This window comes from Mesitornis unicolor, unplaced genomic scaffold (genome assembly GCF_000695765.1).
Source record: "Mesitornis unicolor isolate BGI_N332 unplaced genomic scaffold, ASM69576v1 scaffold54464, whole genome shotgun sequence".
Taxonomy (NCBI): Eukaryota; Metazoa; Chordata; class Aves; order Mesitornithiformes; family Mesitornithidae; genus Mesitornis; species Mesitornis unicolor.
Window position 1 is genome coordinate 1 of NW_010179110.1, and position 22,600 is coordinate 22,600.

A 22,600-nucleotide genomic window follows, 5' to 3' on the forward strand; every position below is an offset into this window, starting at 1 on the left:
AAATATATATCTATATTTCCTGGTGCTAGATTTTGCGTTTGACTCTTGAAAGTAGGAGGCAACTGTCTTACAGAAGTGTTTACTTTCAACCTTTCTGTGTGCTGTCTGCTTCCTTGCAGGGTGCGAGGACTGTGGGCAGTACCATGATTCAGAGTGTCCTGAACTGGGCCCAGTGGTGACGGTCAAAGACTCCTTTGTATTGAGCAGGGCAAGGTAAGAAACGTTCTGTGTTAGTTCTGACCAATGCAACATGCATGCTAGTTCTCTAAAGCATATTTGCTGTTTAATGGGTGTCACGCTGACAGCTGAAAAGTAAAGTCCCAATCTATGGAAAGCACATGGCCTTGATTAAATAGAAAAATTGATACACACACTTAAGTGCTCTGCTGAATTGAAGCCAAAAAATAACTTGCTGCTCATCAGGACTTGGCTTCTTTGCTGAGGCTTCTGGCAAAATGTCAGATAGTGCCAGATGGAGTAATGACTTCTGTCTTGGTCAAGTACCTGCAACTTTGCTTCCCTCCTCAGGTGTACCATAGTTTCAGAGGAGTGCATGAGGATTTCTCAGGCACGTGAATGATTTTGTCCTCCTGCTTTGTATAACCTCTGTAGTTCCTCCACCGAGAAGCAACCAAGTTGTTCTCGTTACTGTGAATCTTTATGAATGATTAGGGATAATGCTTCTGTCAGAAAACCTGTGACAGCACAGGAAAAACGTTCGTGCTTGCCAGGAGAAACAAATAGACTACATCTAGTTAGGAGAAAGCAACACTGAGTAGTGATTTTTACAGAGAAAGGCAATCAGGCATTGTCAGCAAAATTCATATTAAGGTATAAAATGTAAGGCTAAGGAAAAGAAACAACTGTCATGAAGATCCAGTACAAATCCAAAATGGGAAAAAAAGCTGAAATGGCTTCATGTATTATAGAATCATAGATTATATAGGGCTTTCATATTTCTTCTTGGGAAGTGACAGACAGAAAACACGGGCACGTGGACAGCGAGTCTGACACATGGTGGCTATTTAGACCATCCTGTGTATTCCCAGGATCGTTTTTTAACACATGCTGAATGTGTTGGGTCTGCTACGCAGGTGCCATAATCCCTCTGCCTGGGCAGGATGCTCTTTGTGTCCAACAGTATAGGTTGGCTGCATGTGTGCACGAGCCATAGGCATTCTTCTGGTCCTTCCCAAAAAGGGAAGCTTCCTGCAGCTGCTGCCAGGTGCTGCCTTCCTGGGTCTGGAAACCTGCCGTGGATGAACTCCTGCAGCAGTGTTAATGGGGAGTGTTGTCCTAACAGTCCTGATACTGTGTTCTTGAGGGTAATTTCAAAATGCCTATAGGAATAATAGAATTTATTGGTGGAGATGCTTTTCTTATACATGTAAACCGAGCAGTGCAATAAGTGTGTAGCTCATACTAAGCAGGTTCAATGTCAAGGTAAACAATTCTTTCTTACCTTTTATCTTTATTTATTTATTTATTTTTGCCTTGCAATTTAATGCTCTTATTTATTTGTATGGTGGAGAATTACCATAGTATCCAGAGGTTCCAACTGTGAACACTTGCAAATATGGTGCATGCACTGGTTTTTACTCTTTTGACATGCAGATGCAAAGTGTTCCCTGGTGGAAGTATTGGCTGCTGGATAGTGTATTTGAAAGCAGAGTTTTAAAATGCCCATATTAGAGAAAAATGTATTTATTTTCCTGAAGACTTTGCAAAGGAAAACAGGCAAGATAAGAAAGAGAAAGAGGAAATACAGTTGCAGCCTTTATTTTGCATCTGGTGAACAGTAGCTGAGAGAGTGAATTGTCTAAGGTTGAGGGCAAGTTTAACCACAAACTGGATATGAATCTCTTAAAAACCAGTCTAGCTGCTTAACCACATGATTGTTGTTTCCTCTGTCCTACTGAAAAGATGAAATGAATTCTTTACAGTTAGAAAAGAAGTGTTAAGAAATGTTTCCTGAACTTCACTGTCTCTGACATTGCATGTTCAGTTATTAAAACTGAAAGCATTTTTTATATTCATTTGCTTATCATGATGATTGTAACCTTTTTGTGTTTGTCTTGATAGGAAAGCAAATCTGCCAGTGTCAGCCTCTGTAGAGCAGTCAGTAGCCTTGTCTAGTTATTTTTAGCTTTTCACCTGTTAGCACCAAGCAGAAAAGACAGGATTGCGTTTGTTGTCTGTAAAACCAATATGGTGGTTCCAGTCATGATTTTTTTTGAAGATGTCCTCTGTGTATTATATATGGTAAGATATATTACTATGTGTTACTACACATAGTAAGATATGTGTATTATATGTAGTATTTACTAGATATCATTCTTCTCAGAAGCTTGTTTGGTAAATGAGAGAGATAAGGAGCACAGAAGCTCTTGTGGTCAGTTTATCAATGTTCTTAATAAGTGAGCTGGAGGACAAAAGGGAAACTTCCAGGGCTTTCATCTTAAGGGCTATAATCTGCATTAATTTTAAGGTGTTAATTTGGGGAGGGATATATGTTATTTTTTTTATATAAGCATGATCAGAACCAAAGATCTGTAGCCATAGGATAATTCATTTTGGAAGAGATCTCAGGAGATTCCTGTCAGAACTAACCAGGCTGAACTGCCATTTTTCCCTTTTATGCATATTGTCTCTCCTGCTCTTGCAAAGAGCCCCTGGGAAGAGCCTGACTCCTTTGTCTCAATGACAGCCCCGTAGGTGTGCACAGGCAGCTGTTTGGACCCCCACAGCCATCTCTTTCCCAGGCTGATCAAGCCCTGCTTCCCCAGCTTCTCCTCACAGACTGACTGCTCTAGCCTTTGACCATCCTGGTGATCCTCACCTGAGCTCACTCCAGTTTGTTGATGTGTTTCCCATATTGGGAGCCCAAAATAGGAGGCAGTAAATAGATATAATCTAGCAAGTGCAGGGCAGAGAGGGACAGTCACTTCAATCTGTTGGCTTCTCCTCTTCATACAGTCCAGGACGTGTTTGGCCCACTTTGCTCCTGGGACATGCTATAGCCCTCCAGGGTCTTTTGCCCTGGTGATGGTACTGGCTGGGGTTCTTCCTGCCCAGGTGCAGGACTTTGCATTTGTCCTTGGAATCTCATGTGGTTCCTGTTGGTGTATCTGTGCAGGCTATCCAAGTCCCTCTGGATAGCAATCCTGCCTCCTTAGATGTATGGACTGTGCCCCCCAGTTAGTGTGATCTGCAAACTGGATGAGAGTGCACTCCCTTGCCCCTTCTAGATTGTTGATCAAGATGTTAAACAGTAAAGGTCCTAGTACAGACCATAACATCCCAACTTGGATACAGAGATAGTGTTGAAAGCCTTACTAAAGTCAAGAGACATGACATCCACTGCTCTTCCCTCATCCACAAACCTGGTCATTTTATCCTGGAAGACAAAATATTTGTCAGGCATGAGTTGCCCTTAATTAATCCATGGTGACTGTTTCCAATTTCCTCCTCATATAAATGCTCCCAGAAGGTCTTGTTCTGTGATTTTCCCAGAGATTGAAGGGAGACAAATCAGCCTGTAGTTCCTTGTATCATCCTTTTGGCCTTTTTTGAAGATGGGTGCAACGTTGGTCTTTCCGCTGTCACCAGGAACCTCCCCTGATGCCCATGATCTTGCCAAGATGATAGAGAGTGGTCTTACTATAATGCAGCCTGACAGGTCCCTGAACTTAAATGGATTCAGCTTTCTCAAGTAATCACTGACTTGGCCCTCCTCCACTGTTGGTAGTTGTTCTCCCCTGCTTATTTATAAATCCTCATAGAAGTTAGGGTGTTTTGATCAGAAAAGTTTTCTGTTGCTGGAGACCGGAGAAATAGATGCTGGCTTCTTATTTCCATGGGTACCTGCAGTGTTGTTTCATGTGTAACTTCCCCCCCCGCCAATTCTCTCTTCAATTTTTAGATCATCTCTTCCTTCTAATTTGGAGATAAGACAATTGGAAGATGGGACTGAAGGAGTCTTTGCTCTGACTCAACTAGTGAAACGTACTCAGTTTGGCCCGTTTGAATCCAAGAGAATTTCAAAGTTGGAAAAAGAATCCGTTTTTCCCCTGAAGGTAAGATATGGCACATGAAAAGCAGTAACAAGGAATCAGTTTAACCCATGATGAATTTATGTTATCTAACACTATAGAAAATGTGTGTAGGGAGGTTATTTGGGACATCTTTTAGGCATGCCCTATAATGGACTAGCTAAACAAGCATTCCCTCGGCCAGATAGAGAAGAACCAAACTATGGAGGCTTGTTCTGCATGTTTGAAGTGAACATCCTTATAGGAGACAGGGCTAGGATACAGTCAGCAAAACTGCTTGTCTTTCACCTTCTGCAGGTGATGATACAAGAGGGGCCATGACTTTGGCAGTTCTTTTTTTTTTTTTAAATTAGACTCTTCAATTTAATTGTATTTGCTTAATGAGTGTCATATGCATGAGGTTTATGGAACATGCAGAACAAATATTTTTTGTCTGTCTTGCATTTGTTTTATTCTTATCTTGACAAGTTTTAGCAGGAAAAATGCTACAGTAAAAGTTTAATTCAGTTGTATGTTTTCAGTAATACCCGACTCAGAAGTAAAGATTTAGAAACGTAGATCAGGCTAATGGATGTTTCAAAGCACGCTGTTTGGATTCCCCTCCATTCTCCTGTATTCAGTCATTTGAATTTTGTGAGAAACTGGTGGCTATAGCAAGAATTCTCAGGATAGAAGTTGGTCTTTCCCCATCCTGTCCCTGGTAGTCTGTCTCAGGTTTCTTCATCTGAAGATGTGATTGATATCTGAAACATGCCCGACGCAAGTGTTGAGGCTTGCTTTGTCTCTAGTGTACATTGAATGGAAGCCATTGCAAAAGCAGAAAACAAAACTTTTTCTTAATTTTATACTCTTTTTTTCAGGTTTTATTATATACATATTTTGTTTGGCAGGTGTTCCAGAAGGATGGGCCCCTGGTATATTTTGACACCTCAAATGAAGATGATTGCAACTGGATGATGATGGTGCGACCAGCCACTGAATATGAGCATCAAAACTTAACTGCCTTCCAGCATGACAATGATATTTACTTCACCACCTCCAGGGACATCCCACCAGGAACTGAGCTGCGAGTGTGGTATGCAGCTTTTTACGCCAAAAAAATGGAAAAGCCAGTGCTGAAGCAGGTCACTAGTATAACCAATGGTATGTGTGTGTGTGTGGGCCTTTTTTCCTTCCTAAGGGCCTAGTCCTGACAGGGACTGATAGTCCCCTACTGTTGTGGTTGACAGTGCCGTTTGTCAAATAGCTCTGACACTGAATTTGTTAGCCTTTAGAGTCAGGCTAACATGGTTGCCCTACAAGAAGAAAGCATAGATTCTTCACCATGATATGTCTAGGGTTTTTGGAAACGGATGGCCTAATTGATGATTCATCCTCTTCAGAGTGAACAAACTGGATAAAAAGTTCTTAAATAAAGAACTGATGTTTGCATCAGAGACATTTCTGTGTAGAAGAGCAAAAGAACCCAGTTGTCATTGTAAGTCTAAATGTATTTGCAGATTTGCTAAAGGAGCCATACTTTCTCATTTGTATTGAGAATGTCCTGGTTTTGCTCAGAACTGTTATACAGTTCTAAAATACTACTTTTATCTTATGCAGCCTTATATAGGAACCACTAGAATAAGATAAACTCAAGAGTGAACTGCCATTTCACATGATTGCTTGTGCCTTGGCAAAGAAAGGCAGCAGATTTTTTTGAATCTGAATTAGAATTGCCGAAAGTCTTTTGTTCCAGTGCCCTATGCTGAGTATAATTTAGGGTGGCAAATGGCTTGGAGAGAGGCCATTGCCATCAGCATACTTTATTGTTGATCTTGATGGTAAGCAAAGTTAAGTGCTACAGCTGAATCAATGCATTTAACAGGTTTCCGAATTCTAAGATGTTTCTATTTGGTTTTAACTGAGAGGATTCATCTTTTCCCTCTTTAGTTTAACCTCTTCATGTGTTTTTGTGTGCATGTGGGTATTTTAAAATGTTGTTTAGGTGTGTCCTGCTTTCTCTGTTCAGCACTTTCACTGCACATTTTAGAATATGAAAGACACATTGTATCAGATTCGGACATAAGACTATCCTAGTTAGGATTTTACATGAGAAGGTTTTTTGCAGGCCTGCTGCAAAACTTTCTGACTGTGGTTACTATCCTCAGCACAGAGCAAGAGAATCAAAGGGTCTGAAAACTAAAGAATAGGAACTGTTTTTACTCTTCACAGATATGTGCTTGGTAGTGATGGAATCTGATAAAGAGAGGAACAAAATCTCTTCAAAACCTTCATCTGCTGTCTTCCCCCATAAAAAAGCGAAGAAATCCAGCATACCAGCAGCTGATCCAGCAGGTATGCAGAATTACGGTATTTTTAAGGGAGATTAAGGACAGATATAAATCTAAAGAGGTGTACCACTTCTGTGCAGATATTATGGTTATGTAACTTTCAGCAAATATTATTTTAGAGAGGATTTGAAAGTACGAATTTTTATTTTCATGGTCATGGTGCTTAAAATACATATGCAGGTTAAAAAGGGTCAGAGGGGCCAATAAACATTTAGGCAGATGGAGTTTCTCACTTTGGAGGGTTGGGGTGGGGGCAATTCCAAAGAAAATCTTTCGACTCTCTGTGTAAAGTGTAATAGTTCAAATGATCAAGATCTAGAAGAAAACATGACACTGTGAGTGAATGTAAGCATACTGCTGTTTAGAAATGACGAGAACACTGGCTATCCCCAAATTACAGTAAAACCAGAAGCCTATTAGAGTTCAGACTTGACTTTATTACAATAACTCAAATTTATATAAACTTACAAGCAATACAGATACAGATGGCAAAGAACATATGACTCAGGCAATAACTAATACCGTCATAGGAACTCAGTCCCCACAGTCAGTTATGAAGCGATGCCCCTACTCCCCTGATCTCTGATAAGTGGAACAATGACATTAAGAGCCCACTTAACACAAATTGCCATGTCTGAAAGTAAATTCAGAGTACATCATGTGGCCATCAGGATCAAAAGACAACTGTTCTGGGTCTGTTCTTTGAAAAGGTTACTGTGGTGAATTTTGCCTACTCAAAATTGCCAGGAGGAGGAGAGTTGTTGCAGATCTGTACAAAGCAATTAATCAGAAGATCCATTCATTTAACTTGGATACTGTCACAGCTAGAATGTGGAGTTGACTGGGGAGTTGTCTTTCAGTGTGGCATCGGTTTTTTTGGGGGGGGGCTGGGGGCGGGTGGTGAGACTGAAGAATTTGAACAGCACCTTCTACATCTTTCATCCTACTGTCTGAAAGTCCAATTTCAGTACAAAATGCTGCCTGTTATACTTTGGGAACCTAAAGTGTTCCCACTGCTGTAGTGTTTTGGTGTTTCCAAAACAAAATATGCCTCTTTTGATTCTGACTGTTTGCCTCAATTTCACACAAAATCACACAGAATATTAGGAGTTGGAAGGGACCTCGAAAGATCATCCAGTCCGACCCCCCTGCCAGAGAAAGATCACCTAGACTAGGTCACACAGGAACACGTCCAGGCAGGTTTTGAATGTCTCCAGAGAAGGAGACTCCACAACCTCTCTGGGCAGCCTGGTCCAGTGCTCTGTCACCCTTACAGTAAAAAAGTTTTTCCTCATATTCAGATTGAACCTCCTATGCTCCAGCTTGCTCCCATTGCCCCTTGTCCTATCATTTGACATCAGAGAGAAGGGCCTGGCTCCTTCCTCCTGACACTCACCCTTTACAAATTTATAAACATTAATGAGGTCACCCCTCAGTCTCCTCTTCTCCAAGCTAAAGGGACCCAGCTCCCTCAGCCGCTCCTCATAAGGGAGATGCTCCACTCTCTCAGTCATCTTTGTGGCTCTGTACTGGACTCTTTCAAGCAATTCCTTGTCCTTCTTGAACTGAGGGGCCCAGAACTGAACACAGTATTCTCCAGATGTGGTCTCACCAGGGCAAAGTAGAGGGGAAGGAGAACCTCTCTCAACCTACTAACTTTCCCCTTCTGATACACCCCAGGATGCCGTTGGCTTTCTTGGCCACAAGGGCACATTGCTAGCTCATGGTCATCCTGCTGTCCACCAGGACACCCAGGTCCTTTTCTGCCTGGCAGCTTTCCAGCCACTCGTCCCCAAGCCTGTAGCACTGCATGGGGTTATTGCGACTGAAGTGCAGGACCCGGCACTTGGCCTTGTTGAACCTCATACAGTTGGCCTCAGCCCATTTACTCAGCCTGTTCAGGTCTAAATTGTACAAAGCTGTTGCCAACTGACAGATCGGTGCTTCCAAGTAAACTGGGTTGCCCTGCAGTCACCCTGGCAGCCTGAAGAAGTGGAAACCTAAACAGGACCTGACTTCCTGGCAAGTGGGTGTACAACTAGGGTTTCTAGGTTTACTGTTTGTGGCAGCTCAGGAGCAAGGAAAATGCAGAGTCAGGACCAATTTTCCAAGACAGATTTCAGTTTTGCAGATAGTGCTTTTTCAGTTTTACTGACCTGCAACTTCATGAAATGGATACTGTAGCTTATGTGTTGCTTACCAGTCTGACTTTTTTTTAAGTTATGCAGAATCTTCTTGGGGTTTAGGTTTGCTGGTTTTGGCTTACCGGACAGAGCTCTCAAGACATTCTTTATGTAGTCTGTGAAGAAAAAATCTCTGTTGCTGAATTGTCTAGTTATCTTTCATTTATTTACTACAGCAGGGATGAGATCACACCTCTGTAGTGTAGAATGTCAAATATAATTAGTAACGGGGAAAAACTTCTACCTCAGCAAATCTTTTATATTGGTTTAAGAGTCAAGAGTGAAAATGAGGAAGTAAGTTTATCATCCCATTACAGATGGGGTCCTCAGGCAGTGAAAGATTAACTGACTTGCTAATGATCATACGGGAAATCTGTGGCAGAAACTGAGGTACAGTTTGAACCTCCTGTGCTGCCATTCACTGAAACTAATTTCAGTGTCGCACTCCTCCTCTGGGAGAGTCTTGTAGACTGTGGAACATTCAGCTTTGTGTGTCCAGATTTATCAGATCCTCTTGACAAATTCAGACACATCATCCAAGGACTTGAAGACAATGGACTGTGAACAGAGTAACCGTTTTCTTCTCTTTTTTTTTTTTTCTCCTGTTCCAGTTCCATTTTCCTCTTAATTTCTTCTTTTATCTGTATCCGGTATGAGCCGATTTGTTAATAAAAACATGAATATTGTGGTTTCATAGAACAGTTAATTAGTGAAATAGCTCAAACCTGGGTTTTCATTATCCTCACCCTTACTTCTGTTAATCCGAATGTACTTACTCTGCAGTGCTTTTCACAGAGAGCAAGGAGATTTCTGCTTCTGTCCTCAGTTGACCCAGAAGAGGACTCATAACCCAGGTTTTAAAGATTCTACAAATTGCTTTGTATTTTGCCTTTGATTATCACAGTTCCTTAGAACGTGATAAAGGGACCCTCAAGACTTTACAAGAGCCCTGATATTCTCTCCTGGCATCATTCGGTTTCTGTTCTGACTTTTCATCTGTTCTGATGTTTCAAGTGTTCATGTCTGGAAAATCCTGAAGTGGTCCCAGCTGCCCGTGGTAGTCCTCTTACTGCTTAAATCGTAATTTGTGATACTCAGGGCGTTACTGCGAGATAAAAAAAGCTATAGGGACTTACCACCTTCCCATTTTTAAAGCTTTTCAGTATTTCTTCTTGTTGTGATTTAGTGAACACTCCAGAACACAGTGGTGCTGCAGAAGCAGAGTCAAGCCAGTGGACATGTAAAGTGTGTTCATCTGCTTTCCAGGAGCCTCAGCTGCTGACAGGTAAGAAGTGCTAGAAATTCATGAGAGAGTAATGAGAAGCATCACGACAATTCTCCCCTTCCAGAGCAGGACACTGTGAAACCATACCCCATCCATGATGCAGTAAGATAAAGGCTTTAAAATTTTTGTTCCTTTAAGAAAAAGGGTAGTATGGAAGGTAAAACAGTGATATTTTGGGTATGGTGGTGGTCAGTCTTTGGGCAAACAACTGTGATGTTGAATCTAGAAGATGACACGTGAATGTTAGGAATATCAAGGATGGGGAACTACATGGGCAGTGTATGAGGTCAGTGATGCCAGTTTATACTTAGTGATATTCTCTGTCTGGTATTTATGGCACAGATTTAGTAAAGGTAATGAAATACTTTTTTCTTCTACATTTCATTTTCTGCTATTTTATGCAGTTTTCAAAAGAACTTAAAATATTTAAGAGCTCTGACCATTCAATGAATCATTTTTGAAAAGGAGACTTAGGCTGGTAAATAACTTGAGCATTGGAAAAAAGTACTCATTATCATGGAGCGCAGTGGTTTTCCAGTGATACCTAACAAATCTCCTAAAAAGTTCCTTCCCAGTGAGTGATCATTTCAATGTTTAATAGACTGTATGCTTTTATTTAGTAAGGTATTGTGACTGCTTTTGAAATAATTTGAAGTGCGTCTCTGCTAAGTGACATGGACCTGGCTTCAGCTGGCTCTATCCCTTTGAGTATTTCATGACAGTTTCCTTCCTCCATACTCTCTTGTTTTTTTCTCATCCACCCAGAGCACTTGCTGAGTCACCTGGAAGAAGTTAAAGGTGCCCCCCAAACCAGCCCAAATGAGGCTGTTGCAGAGAAAGCAGCAGAGGCTCCCCCTGAGGATCAGCCAGTGGTTTGTGATGCAGCCAGTGCCAGTACAGACTCAAGGAGGAAAGCCAGGCGGGGAAGAAAGCCCAAAACAGCAAAAGCGGAAATACCTCTTATTGTTCTTGAAGAGAAAGATTCTGATGGTAAAACAAAACTTAAGTACTAAGCACATACCCTCTCATGTCCGTATTGATACCTTCTCAGAAAGGCCTAAAAAGTAGCACAGAAACAAGTTGGAGGTTTTTAGTTAGATCACTAAAGCAGATGATTTACAAACTTTGTTAATTATCTCTGACGTCTTTGTCTACCTTAAATGTTGTGGCACCTAGACTTAGATAGCCTGCATTCTCCTGTAATGGTTTTAGTAATAGAGAGACCCAGAGAAACACAGGATAGTGGTTATGAGAGACCTGCCTAGTTTTCTGCAAGAAGAAAGAGAAGAGAAAGCATCCTCCCTCTCAAGAGGAGATACCTTCCTTACTCTACCTTAAGGTTTGTTCTTGAAAGGGGATTTTTTCAGGGCTTTACCTTCCTTTAAAGGGAGTTCTAGTAGGAAATTTCATGATAGTTAACTGAGCCCTTAGTAATAGGTTGGAAAGGTGAGAAATTATGCCTCCATAAGAGATTTTTTTCTATCTTACAAGTCTTACCTATGCAAGCCATTATTGGTCGTGGACAAATAATACATTCAGTGCCAAGTCTCATTACAAAAGCAAATTCCTGCATTTGAGGTTTTATTTCTATCTGTCCACATTAACGCTGTATTTTTATGACATGTTTGCAGCAGAGCATGTAGCTGATGTTGTAATTGAGGTCCCGCCAGAAGAGCCAGCCCTGCCTTCAGCCACAGAAGAGAGAATTATGGAATTGGTTTTAGGAAAGATGCCTAGCACCACAAATAGCATCAGTTCAGTGACAAAGTAAGTGCTCTGGGATGCAGAATTTCCTCTTGGGCTTAATTAATATCATGTACCGTGTAACAGCTCTGCTTAACTTCTGGGCTCACAGATGCTCTTTTTATCTAAAAATATAATATTTGATGCTGATACAGTGTAAAATTGATGCTGCTACTGCTACAAGAGCTGACTTTGAGTGCCACAAAAATGGCCTGTGCACTGGAGGATGGCACACAAATGGTGAGAATTTTGGGGCATAAACCATGAGAATTTCTGTCATGTTACTGGTTTTTTTCACTGTGATTCCAAAAGCCTCCTGCAGCTGCAAGGTGAAATATTGCTCCTGTTTAATGTTGGTAATAAAACAGGAGCAAAGAGATTTTTGCTCAAAAAAATCATTCTAACCTTTATTATTCAGTCTTGCTTGTCACCTTAACTCATGCATGACTTCATGTTAATTTGTGCATATGATACTTCAGATTTAGAGCAGCGGGAGCAGGAATCTTCAGTATAACAGAACCTCAGGAAGACTCTGAAATACCATTTCATTGATTTAGACTGTTTTCTGTCTTTTTGTCTCAGTAAAATTGGCTTTTTGAATTATTTTTTGTATAATAAAGTACTTGATGTTTCAAAATCAGCTAGTAATGCTATATATTGAAATCTTTAGCAGGCACAGAGCTATCAAAATTACATTCCAGCAGGTGGTTGTGCTGGAAAACAGATCAGTACTGCTTCTTGGCACCCTGCTGCCCTCTTACCATATACGCCTTTTGCATGCAAACTGCCAAGTTTTCTGAGCTGAAGTGCTAATGTTTTCAGAGGATAAGCAGAGCAGATCATTCATGTTCCTCTGAGGGGCCTGCAAACAGAGTCTGAGTCTGGTGGCTGCTGCTTTTTTTTCCTTGTTTTTCTTGGGTGAAGATAATTTGGAGTGTGCCGCACTCTGACATCTGCTGCTTCCAGAGGGTGGCCAGGAGGGTGCCTTGTCAATGAAGAAGCTCCAGGCTCCCCTCTTCTGCCAGAAGCTGGGCATAACACTCCTCCAGCTTTTGCCAGCTGCTGGGACTCTTTCTTGCAACCTGTGGGATACCTTTCAGTCCCTGCCTTTCTTTCTCTAATCCAGTAGGTTTGCTCATCACCAAAACACCATGTCCCTCAAAAGAAGTTTAATTCTCTCCAGTAGACATGGTATACGGCGGAAGCTGATAAAACAACTTGGGGAGCACAAGCGAGTCTACCAATGCAGCATCTGCAGTAAGATCTTCCAGAACAGCAGCAACCTCAGCAGGCACATCCGTTCTCATGGTGGGTTTGCTTTTGCCTCACTTGCACATTGATTTTGCCTCTCATTGGTTCCACCTTTGAGTAAAAGAGCTAGGCTATTTTTAGGTGTTAGGATACAAAATTTTGAGAGCTCTTTCTTTTTTCTTCTTTTAAAATTCTCTCTAGAAAACTTAGTTATGCAAACCAAATCATGAGAAGATAATAGCTGAAAGTCAAAATTAAGTATTTAAAATTTGAATTTAGTTATATATTTTAAACAGGGGCAAGGATGTGATTTTTTTTTTCCGGAACTATTCTTCCCTTTAAAACTATACATATATACTGCTCCCAACCTTCACAGGCACGTGGATAACATTGCTGCATAAATGTCAGCTGAGTGCTTTTTAGCTTGTGATCTGTAGTGCCAGGGGTCTGGGATCTAAGGATTCTGTGTAAAATAATCGCTGAAAAAGGGTGGGAGAACCAAACAAAATTGTTGTAAAAATTGTTGGAAAAGGTTAAAATCCACTATTGTGAGCTCCTGAATTACTAAAACTTCTCATCACTAGCCTGTTTGTTTGCAGTTGCTTGTGCTTTGGTTTCCCCTGTCTTGCCTGGAGTTGATGATTATCAGTCACTGACTACTTTCTTTTTTTCTATTTTATCTTGATTGATTCCCCTCAGGTGACAAACTATTTAAATGTGAGGAATGCGCAAAGCTCTTCAGCCGTAAAGAGAGCTTGAAGCAGCACGTTTCATACAAGCACAGCAGGAACGAAGTGAGTGGAAATGACTAGCGGGCCCTTTCTGAGGTTAGGTGAAAATGTATAGTGAGCTTCCAGGTGTTAGCTGGGGAGCTTGGGTCCATTATGTTCCAGTGGATATCTGTGTGAATAAGTGAGACAAGACTGACAGGAAGAGGTAACATCTTCTGTCAGAACAGTTGATGAATTTGCAAAGTGTGGACACATTTTTGAGCATACAAGTCCTTTTTGGTATCTGAATTTCCTATAGAAGGTTGTTTTCGGGCATCGGTTACAGCAAGACAAGCTGGCATTAGCAGGACCTGCATGATCTAGAGGAGAGATCTGACTTCAGTTTATGGTACTAAATAGGATTGTTCCAGTCTTGTTTGCTTGTCCTGTTTCCTTTGTGTCATAAAGGGCTGTGCTTACCTATGTGAATGTACAGTGCTTGCAGCAGCAGTGCCATGCCTCTTGGTGAGGGCCTTTCAGCGCTGCTGCCATATAAATATTAAACATACCTGTAGTAGGGCCTTAGCAGTGCATATTTCCATTGCTGCTTGGTGTCAAGGTCCTAAGCTCTCAGATTGCTGGCATCTGTTCTGGAGTTGGAGGATGAGTCAGATTACATCTTGCTTCTCAAAAATTCTGTCTCTGTGCTGGGCTGGGGCTTATCAGGAAGACTGTCTACTTATTGATTTTTTTTTTTTTTTAATAGAGCTCAGATGTAGGAACATGGCAGGATGATAGAGCATCAGAATTTTGCATAAATGTGTATTTAAATATCCCGTTGAAAGAAGAAAAGTTGGAAAAGACAGGAAACAGAAGAAGCTGAGATTTAGAATTTCTCTGTCAGGTGGGACTTGGCTTTCTTCATGATTAAACACTTACTGTTTGCAATCCTCAGGTTGACAGTGAGTACAGATACAAGTGCACCACGTGTGAAAAGGCCTTTCGGATAGAGAGTGCGTTGGAATTCCATAACTGCAGGACAGGTGAGAATGGCTAACCATTCCTCTTCCTCTGGTGTCTCTACTCCATTATGAGCAGATGCCCACAAATCCATCTCAACGCTGAACCTACAGAAGTGGAATAAGAATTTACGTTTTTGTCATCATCACAACAGGCAACGTGCCCCGATTCCCTCAAAAAAACCCTCTTTTTGTGATAGAAAAGTATAACCAGTAACCTGTAGAGCAACACACCACTTATGTATTGCTCTTTTTAGTATCTCCTGCTCACCTGTCTAATATTGTCACAAGTATTTCATTTGTATGTTCACAGATACACTTTCACCATCTCTGTTTAATTTTCTTTCCTGAAACTATATTGTACCTCATTTCTGTGAAATTGAGGAGCTGGAAAGGGAGGCAGTACCATCAGTAGTTTGTAATGTTCTGGGATTGCAGTTGTCTTCTGCTTTCTCATGCTTTCTTTATACTTGCCTCTCTAGATGTTTTTTCTTAATATCAGTAGAACCTGTCCTTTTCTTCCATAGCCATCCCTTGTGGTTACTCATATTATTTATTCTGAATGATCTTACACTTAAAAACTGACATCCTGGTTACTTTTATGGACTCATGATAACTGTCAGTCCAGAATCACCTGGGTAATTGTCCCTTACAGCACCATTCAAAATAGGTTTTCTCATTTCCTTTCAGAGAGTACAGCTTGTATAAAAACCTCAGCTTTACAAAGAATGGAAAGCAATGCCAAGTAACCTCAATATTCCATTTATTCAAGGGCAGCAGCTCATTTTCTGAGCTGGCCAAAATGAGCAGCAATTTTTGCTCTACTCTTCAACACATCAATCTGTTATTTCCTTGTGATTGCTGCAGCACTGGCAGATTCTATCTACAGGACCATGCTTTCGTCTTCCAAGAAAGTCTCAAGTACTGAATACAAAACAGATTCCCCATAGGCCTACTGTCATTTAATGGTATATTTCTGAGGTTTTATACTTTCTTCTGGAATATTCTGTACTGGCTGGTGTTAGGAGCCAGTGCTGGCAGACTCGGACACCATGTGAGGCTGTCTTGCTGTATGTGTAGTGATTTTACCAACATTAAAAACTTGATCAACTGTAACAGAATCCACTTCAAACGTAATTTTAAGGTATGCTAGACCGCAAATGAAATAGCCCATGTGAGGAAATTACAGTGATAGATTCCATGTTCAAGTTAGCATCGTATATATTTATTGCCTTTGAAAAAATGTCCTCCAGTGCATTCCAGTAATACTTAACCTCATAGGCAGCAAAAATAAACTTAGTAGGTTGTTTGATGTTTGCTGGTTTTTTTTAATGAGAAGACAACTTTCAAGTAAAAGAAAAACAGATGCTTTTGCATCCATAATGATGGATTATGTGTTAAAACTCAGATCTTAACAAAAGAACAAATCCATCTCGCAAACATACAAAACCTCTTTTCATCTGTAAAGAGCTGCTGGTTTCTCTTGCTTACAGATGACAAGACATTCCAGTGTGAGATGTGTTTCAGATTCTTTTCTACAAACAGTAATCTTTCAAAACACAAGAAAAAGCATGGGGATAAGAAGTTTGCATGTGAAATCTGCAATAAGATGTTCTACCGGAAGGATGTCATGCTAGACCACCAAAGACGACACTTGGAAGGTAAGTATACTGCAGATGAACCTACGTATTACTCTTGAAATGACAGTAGAGGTAGGAAGTTAAAGGAAATGATTGCACATTAGATTCTTCTGGGCGGGAGCTGTCTTTCTTTTTTTGTCAGTTACCTGATCCAGAGGGGCAAGTTTCAGCAAAATGTGACATTTATTTAAAAAAGTAGTAATGGATCCTTGAGGGAAGTTGTCTAATTTTATGAAAATCTTTCTAGGAGGTGCACCTACCTTTTTGTTTTTGTCAGCCTCATGTGATTGGATCCAGTGCTACTAACAGTCATGTAAAAGTTGCTTGGCCTGTTACGCAGTAGTTTATACTAGCTAATTTCAATTATATATTTTTCTTTCTTTGAATTCAGTTCTTTCTTTAAAAAAAAAAGTGTGTTAACTTGAAAATTGGAAGGCAGAGAATTAACTTGCAATGTACGACTTAAAGTGGCTACTCTAGTATAAATGGAATGCTGTGTGATGTTATCTTTAAAAATCTTGAGAATATGTGAAGATGAGATTATATGAGTGTACTGTTCAAAATCTCAAACATCTGAGGATGTTACAGGTACTCAAAGTCTCTGGAAGAATATGGGTGGTGGTAGATTGCTGGAATATGCACTAAAATGCCTCTAGCAGTCTAGATGATAAGACCAACGGTGATTTTTTAAAAAAGCAGCCGGATTATCTGATTTGGTGCTTTGGATGTAGCCAACTGTCACTGGCCACACTTGTGACACCTTTGTGTCATGAACCAGGGGACAGGTAGGGGACAAGGGGTTGAATGGCAATGGCAAGATGGCACTGGTGAGGCCACACCTCGAGAACTGTGTTAAGGTCTGGGCCCCTCACTATAAGAAAGATGTTGAGATTCTGGAGCGTGTTCAGAGAAGAGCCACAAGGATGGTGAGGGGTCTGGAGAACAAGCCTTATGAGGAGCGGCTGAGGGAACTAGGGTTGTTTAGCCTGGAGAAGAGAAGGCTGAGGGGAGACCTCATCACCACCTACAACTACCTAAAGGGAGGTTGTAGAGAGGTGGGGGCTGGCCTTTTCTCCCAGGTGATGGAGGATAGAACAAGGGGAAATGGCACCAAGCTGTGCCAAGGGAGGTTCAGGTTAGAGATAAGGAGGAAGTTCTTTACTGAGAGGGTTGTCAGAGGCTGGAACAGGCTGGCCAGGGAGGTGGTGGAGTCACCATCCCTGGATGTATTTAAAGAGCGGGTAGACGAGGTACTTAAGGATATGGTTTAGGGGGTAGACAGGAGCGGTTGGACATGATGATCTCGGAGGTCTTTTCCAACCGAGCGATTCTGTGATTCTGTGATTCTGTGATGTCTCATGCTTAAATGTCACAGAACAGCAGCAGCCCTCTTCCCTCCTGAAGGTAGCAGAGAAGGGTCTGACATCCTCATTGAGCAGTGGAGATGTTGTTGGATGGTTCCCTCTCTTAGGGACTGTGAGGGGGGATTTCTGGGGCAGATGTCTGATCAAAGTGCCAAGGCCTACTAGATCTGCCTGTTTTCTGATGTTGACAATAAATGTCTGTTTTCAGACATTTATGGTTGGTATAATAACCAATAGGCCACAATACATCACTTTGGTAGCTGCTTTTATATTCTTAAGCCACCGTTTTAATTTAGAAATTATTCTTCTGTTAGCAATTAAATCCTGAACTGAGGCTCTTCCCAGTGTTTTACTCTTCTTTACAGTATTCACCTGAAAGGGCATGCAGATTGGAGTGGAAAGCCATGGTTTATTTTTTTTCTTTTGTTTTTTTGATGGGGACTGTTCTGTTAAGGGGTGAGGCGTGTGAAAAGAGAAGAATTTGAGCACAGCACGGAAAACATGGTTCGCTACAAGAAGGAGCCTTCAGGATGCCCCGTGTGCGGGAAGGTAGGCGTTTTTGCCAGTGTATGCCATATGAAGCTCTGCATCGTAGCTCCAAGGATACTCCAGGGGTACAGTGCGCCTCAACCCAGCACCTCCAAGCAAGTTAGCGTGGCATAACAAGTGTGTTAAACCACAGTAGCAGACTACCTGAATAGGCACAGAGCCTGCCAAAAGGTTGAGGTAAACGACTTGCGCTGAGGTCATGCCAAGTCAGATTACCTCGCCACTCGGAGAGGTACGTGGTTGATGACCAGCGAGCCCTGTCGCCCAGCCGAGATGTTACTCTCCATTTTGTATCCAAGCCCACTCTGGCCAGGGATGGTGGGAGCTGTTAGGACAAAGATAAGAGCAAAACTGAGGTTCAAAGAAGGCTTTTTTCAGGACATGTAGCACAATATAGAGTGTACCATGGCCACTGTGCCATGAAGCTATGAAATCTCAGGGCTTATGTTATTTAGTTTGAAACTTCTCTGCCAGAATATAAACAGCTGGAATCAACTCTCTGCATTGGGAATCATTTTCTGTGAGAAATCAAAGTGAATTCATGGTGTAGTCATGGTCCTGTTGCATTTGGGTGTTTAATGCTTATGATCTGAAGTTGCTGTTACCACAGGTATGAAGATTGTGGGTTTAATTAGTGATTTTATGAATGTTTAATGATTGATGGTGCAAGATGTACTCAAACAACTCTTAAGCTGGTGTGTGGACCTTTGGTTTTGAGGCTTTGCGTATGTTATATATCAATGAAGACACAGTCTGTGGATGTCTTTTTGCAGATAGGTGCAACATTTGTGATTCAAAAGATTTAAATATTTCTAAATCTATCTTTTATGATTTTGCTGCAGTTTTTTTGGAAGTCCACCTCTGATGAACAGCCAATTTCAGTCTGTTCCATGGAACTGTATACATGTATTTCGCTGTGCCAGCAGTTTCTGAGGTAGTCTGCTGGCTGCATAGCAGGAGCTCCTATGTGTTTCTGGCCAGAGTGAATAAAACAGGACAGTAAATATGTTCTGTACTATTCGTTGGGTAACTTGCAAAAAATGTAGCCCTGTTGGATGTAATTCAAAAACCTTTCCATTCTTCTTTTCTTTAAGGTATTTTCATGTAGAAGCAATATGAACAAACACCTTTTAACACACGGAGACAAGAAATACACCTGTGAAATCTGTGGACGTAAATTTTTCAGGGTGGATGTGTTGAGAGATCATATTCATGTCCATTTTAAGGTACTGTGTTAATGATTTATTAGAAAAAGCATGTTACTTAGCAGACATTAATAAATGTATCAATCAATAATAGACTGTTGTGTTGCCAGTATGAACGCACGGCTATAACAGTGATTATATACCCTGTGCCCTGATGTTTCCAGAGCAGCCTGACATGAGGTGTGCTATAATTTACCCATGGCCCTGTGTTTCCACAGCTGCATTGCTACAGAGTATGCGGGCTATCATATTTGAAGTTATTTCAGCTACCACTGCAGAACATTATGTTCTGAACATTATGGAAAAAACACCTCTGTGGCCTTGGGTGAATCACTGAGGTTACTCAGTTTAAAGCAGAGAGAATAACTTAACAGGAAGGCTGCAAACAGACTTACTGTTGCAGCAGTACTTTGGTTGGGCTGAGGCGTGTCATGGTTTAACCTGGCAAGCAGCTAAACACCATGCAGTGCACTCACTCAACTGCCCCTCACTCCCCTGTCATCTCCTCTCTTTGCATGAAAAAAAAACAAACATGGAAAATTGTTCCTGCCCTTTCCGTGCCAGTGACTGTGATTCTCTCATGTATGTCAGCATAACTGCCTGTGTTTTGAGTTCCTCACCTGCTTTGGTCAAAATGTTCCAGATCACAGAAGCAACCCTATTAATAGTGCTGAATTGGACACAGGTTATTTTGACATAACTAGGTTAACACTGAATCATAAGAAACTGACTTGAAAGGAATGATATCTATCACTCAGTGATGCTCATGAAGGTGCTTATATGGATGTAACAGTGTACCAGTTGAGTCTCAGTTTATATTAAAGTTCCTTTTATACACAGAAAATTGAGTATTATCTGTTTGGGTAAACACTTGTTCTTTGTTTAGTCATGAACAGAAGAACTTTGTTTACCTGAATTAAATAAAGGAGGATATTTTAAATCAATAATGTTACACCAATTGTTAATGCAAGGCAGTCTACATGACAACTAAAGCTGACTAGGTGATACCTTTTGAAATAGAAGTTTACTCTATTAAAACAGAATATTCTTTCCCACCCTACACAGGACATAGCACTGATGGATGATCACCAGAGGGAAGAGTTCATTGGTAAAATAGGAATCTCATCAGAGGAGAATGATGACAACTCTGATGAAAGTGCAGATTCTGAGCCTCACAAGTATAGCTGCAAAAGGTGCCAGGTAGCTTTAAATACTTAAATTTTCTTGTTTTGGGATGGGGGGAGGGAGTGGAGATGTCTAGATATCATTCAGAATTTTAAATAACAGTAAAGGTTCACAAAGAGAAGACCAGTCCGTGGATCTGCTCTCTTCTGCAGTGCTTGTTACACTACTACAAACAGAATGGCATCAGAAGTACTGCTGGAACATATGTAGTTGTCAACTGAGAGAAAACAACTTTTTAAACCTCTTACTGCGTGGCTTTTGCCATTTTGTAAAGGAGTAATGGAGAAGAATGGGGTCCTTAAGGCCCGTCTGGATTCTGTGCCCTTACTGGGTGAGCATGCTGTGCTGGGGCAAGTGGGATGCAAAAGCAATCAGAACAGCAAATCTGGCCAAACTGACATAGGGACAAAGGAATTTTGGTAGATAAGCCACTGACTTTGTTGCTGGACATCAGAGCTTATTTCACAGTCTACACAGAATGTGGTGAAAGTGCTTAGCTTATCTTCATTTTAGAGACATGGAGATAATACTACTTCAGTTTTCTGTTCTTATCTGTGAACTGGTTATAGTGCAAACTGATTTTAAGCTTATGTCAGTAAGCATAAGCTGTGGTATAACAGCAATTAATCGCATGATTGGTTTCAATGTGGTAATTTTAGTGCCTGTCACTTAATGGGTACATAAACTATATAAAATTGTATGCTTCCAAATGAGGGGAATCGTGCCATTCAAATTAGGAAGCTCTTTTTGGAAGCTGGGTTTTTTATAGCACTTTTTCAGGTGTTTGTGAAGTAAACAGTTGTGTAAGGCAACAGCTGTGGAAAATAACTGTTACCTGTGGTGAGAAAGGGAGGCTCTTTTTGGCTGAAAATATCTGTTCACTCATTCTTAAGGGAGAAAAACATACAAATGAGTTTTAGCAAAATATCTCTTCTGAGCCCTTAAGAATCTTTCTTTTTTTTTTTTCTTTCATCCCAAACTGTACCTTCACCAAACCACACAGTGCTGTCAGAAATACCTGGACTAGTTCCAAAATTGGAGCAAAAGATCATGTCATTATGGCACTTCGTCCTGACATGTCAGTGCATGTATATGTGTATGCAGGGTTACTTAGTCCAGGGACCTAAGCAGCAGAGCTCCTGTCTGTAGCACTCTTGTAGCACACCTAGGAGCTGCACTGGAATCACTGCCCTGCAATGCCTAGAAATACCAACTTTGCAGGAGCTAGTGCCAAAGCTTACTATGCAAACTAGAGCTTACCATGCCCCTAAAAGCCAAAAGACGTTTTCTCCATCTGTGGCATCCTTGCTTTGATGCTCTCTTTAAGACTCTTCCTCAGAGCACAAATAATTGGAGGTCCTCTACTTGTGCAGTGTAAGAAGCAGAGAAACCATCTGAAGTTGGTTTTCCAAATGAGTTAACTGATGTCCCGTAGCAATGTGCTTGTAGTGGCCAAAGAGGTTCAGGCCTAAATTTAGCTTTCACAGATTTTTCAGCTAGTGATACACAGGATATTTGTATCTTCTAGCTCTGACTCTAGATTCTGGTAATGTATTGCTAGATCATTGTTGTTCCCAAAGACTTTTTTTTTCCCCCTTTCATTCACTATTGGTTCCTTTCACAGTTGACTTTTGGCAGAGGAAAGGAGTACCTGAAGCACATAATGGACGTGCACAAGGAGAAAGGCTATGGCTGTAGCATTTGTAATCGACGTTTTGCCTTGAAGGCAACTTACCATGCACACATGGTCATTCATCGGGAGAACCTGCCTGATCCTAACGTGCAGAAGTAAGATGACATGTTGGATAGAGAAGCAGAGCAATCTTTTTGAAGCTACAGTGGTTCTGCCACCCAATGCTTTTAGAGAATTGGACTGTACTAGAATATCTGAAACCATATAATGAATGCTAGAATGTTCATTAAAAGCTTGAAATGTATTTCACTAATTATTCGTTTCACACAGGTTATTAGTCAACAGCTTCTCAGTTTGGGCTTTGTAAAGTATAGAGTTATGATTTTGGTAAACATTTTCTAAAAACTATGATTTAAGCAATGCCACGCTGCTTTAAGCTTGCAGTGAACTT

At 41.0% G+C, this 22,600-nt stretch overlaps 1 protein-coding gene across 1 annotated transcript in view; it reads left to right on the top strand.

The window, feature by feature from the left end:
• Nucleotides 1–119: 119 nt before the first annotated feature.
• Nucleotides 120–22,600, top strand: part of PRDM15 (PR domain containing 15) — a gene marked incomplete at its 5' end in the record, with an annotated part of 28,204 nt that continues 5,723 nt past the window's right edge. The window contains 15 exons of the mRNA XM_010182641.1: nucleotides 120–213; nucleotides 3,923–4,076; nucleotides 4,943–5,195; nucleotides 6,264–6,386; nucleotides 9,752–9,850; nucleotides 10,616–10,840; nucleotides 11,482–11,617; nucleotides 12,720–12,901; nucleotides 13,544–13,638; nucleotides 14,510–14,597; nucleotides 16,067–16,234; nucleotides 18,032–18,126; nucleotides 19,221–19,352; nucleotides 20,397–20,531; nucleotides 22,141–22,304. Coding sequence (XP_010180943.1) covers nucleotides 120–213; nucleotides 3,923–4,076; nucleotides 4,943–5,195; nucleotides 6,264–6,386; nucleotides 9,752–9,850; nucleotides 10,616–10,840; nucleotides 11,482–11,617; nucleotides 12,720–12,901; nucleotides 13,544–13,638; nucleotides 14,510–14,597; nucleotides 16,067–16,234; nucleotides 18,032–18,126; nucleotides 19,221–19,352; nucleotides 20,397–20,531; nucleotides 22,141–22,304 — 2,143 coding nt within the window. The remainder of the gene's footprint in view (nucleotides 214–3,922; nucleotides 4,077–4,942; nucleotides 5,196–6,263; nucleotides 6,387–9,751; nucleotides 9,851–10,615; nucleotides 10,841–11,481; nucleotides 11,618–12,719; nucleotides 12,902–13,543; nucleotides 13,639–14,509; nucleotides 14,598–16,066; nucleotides 16,235–18,031; nucleotides 18,127–19,220; nucleotides 19,353–20,396; nucleotides 20,532–22,140; nucleotides 22,305–22,600) is intronic.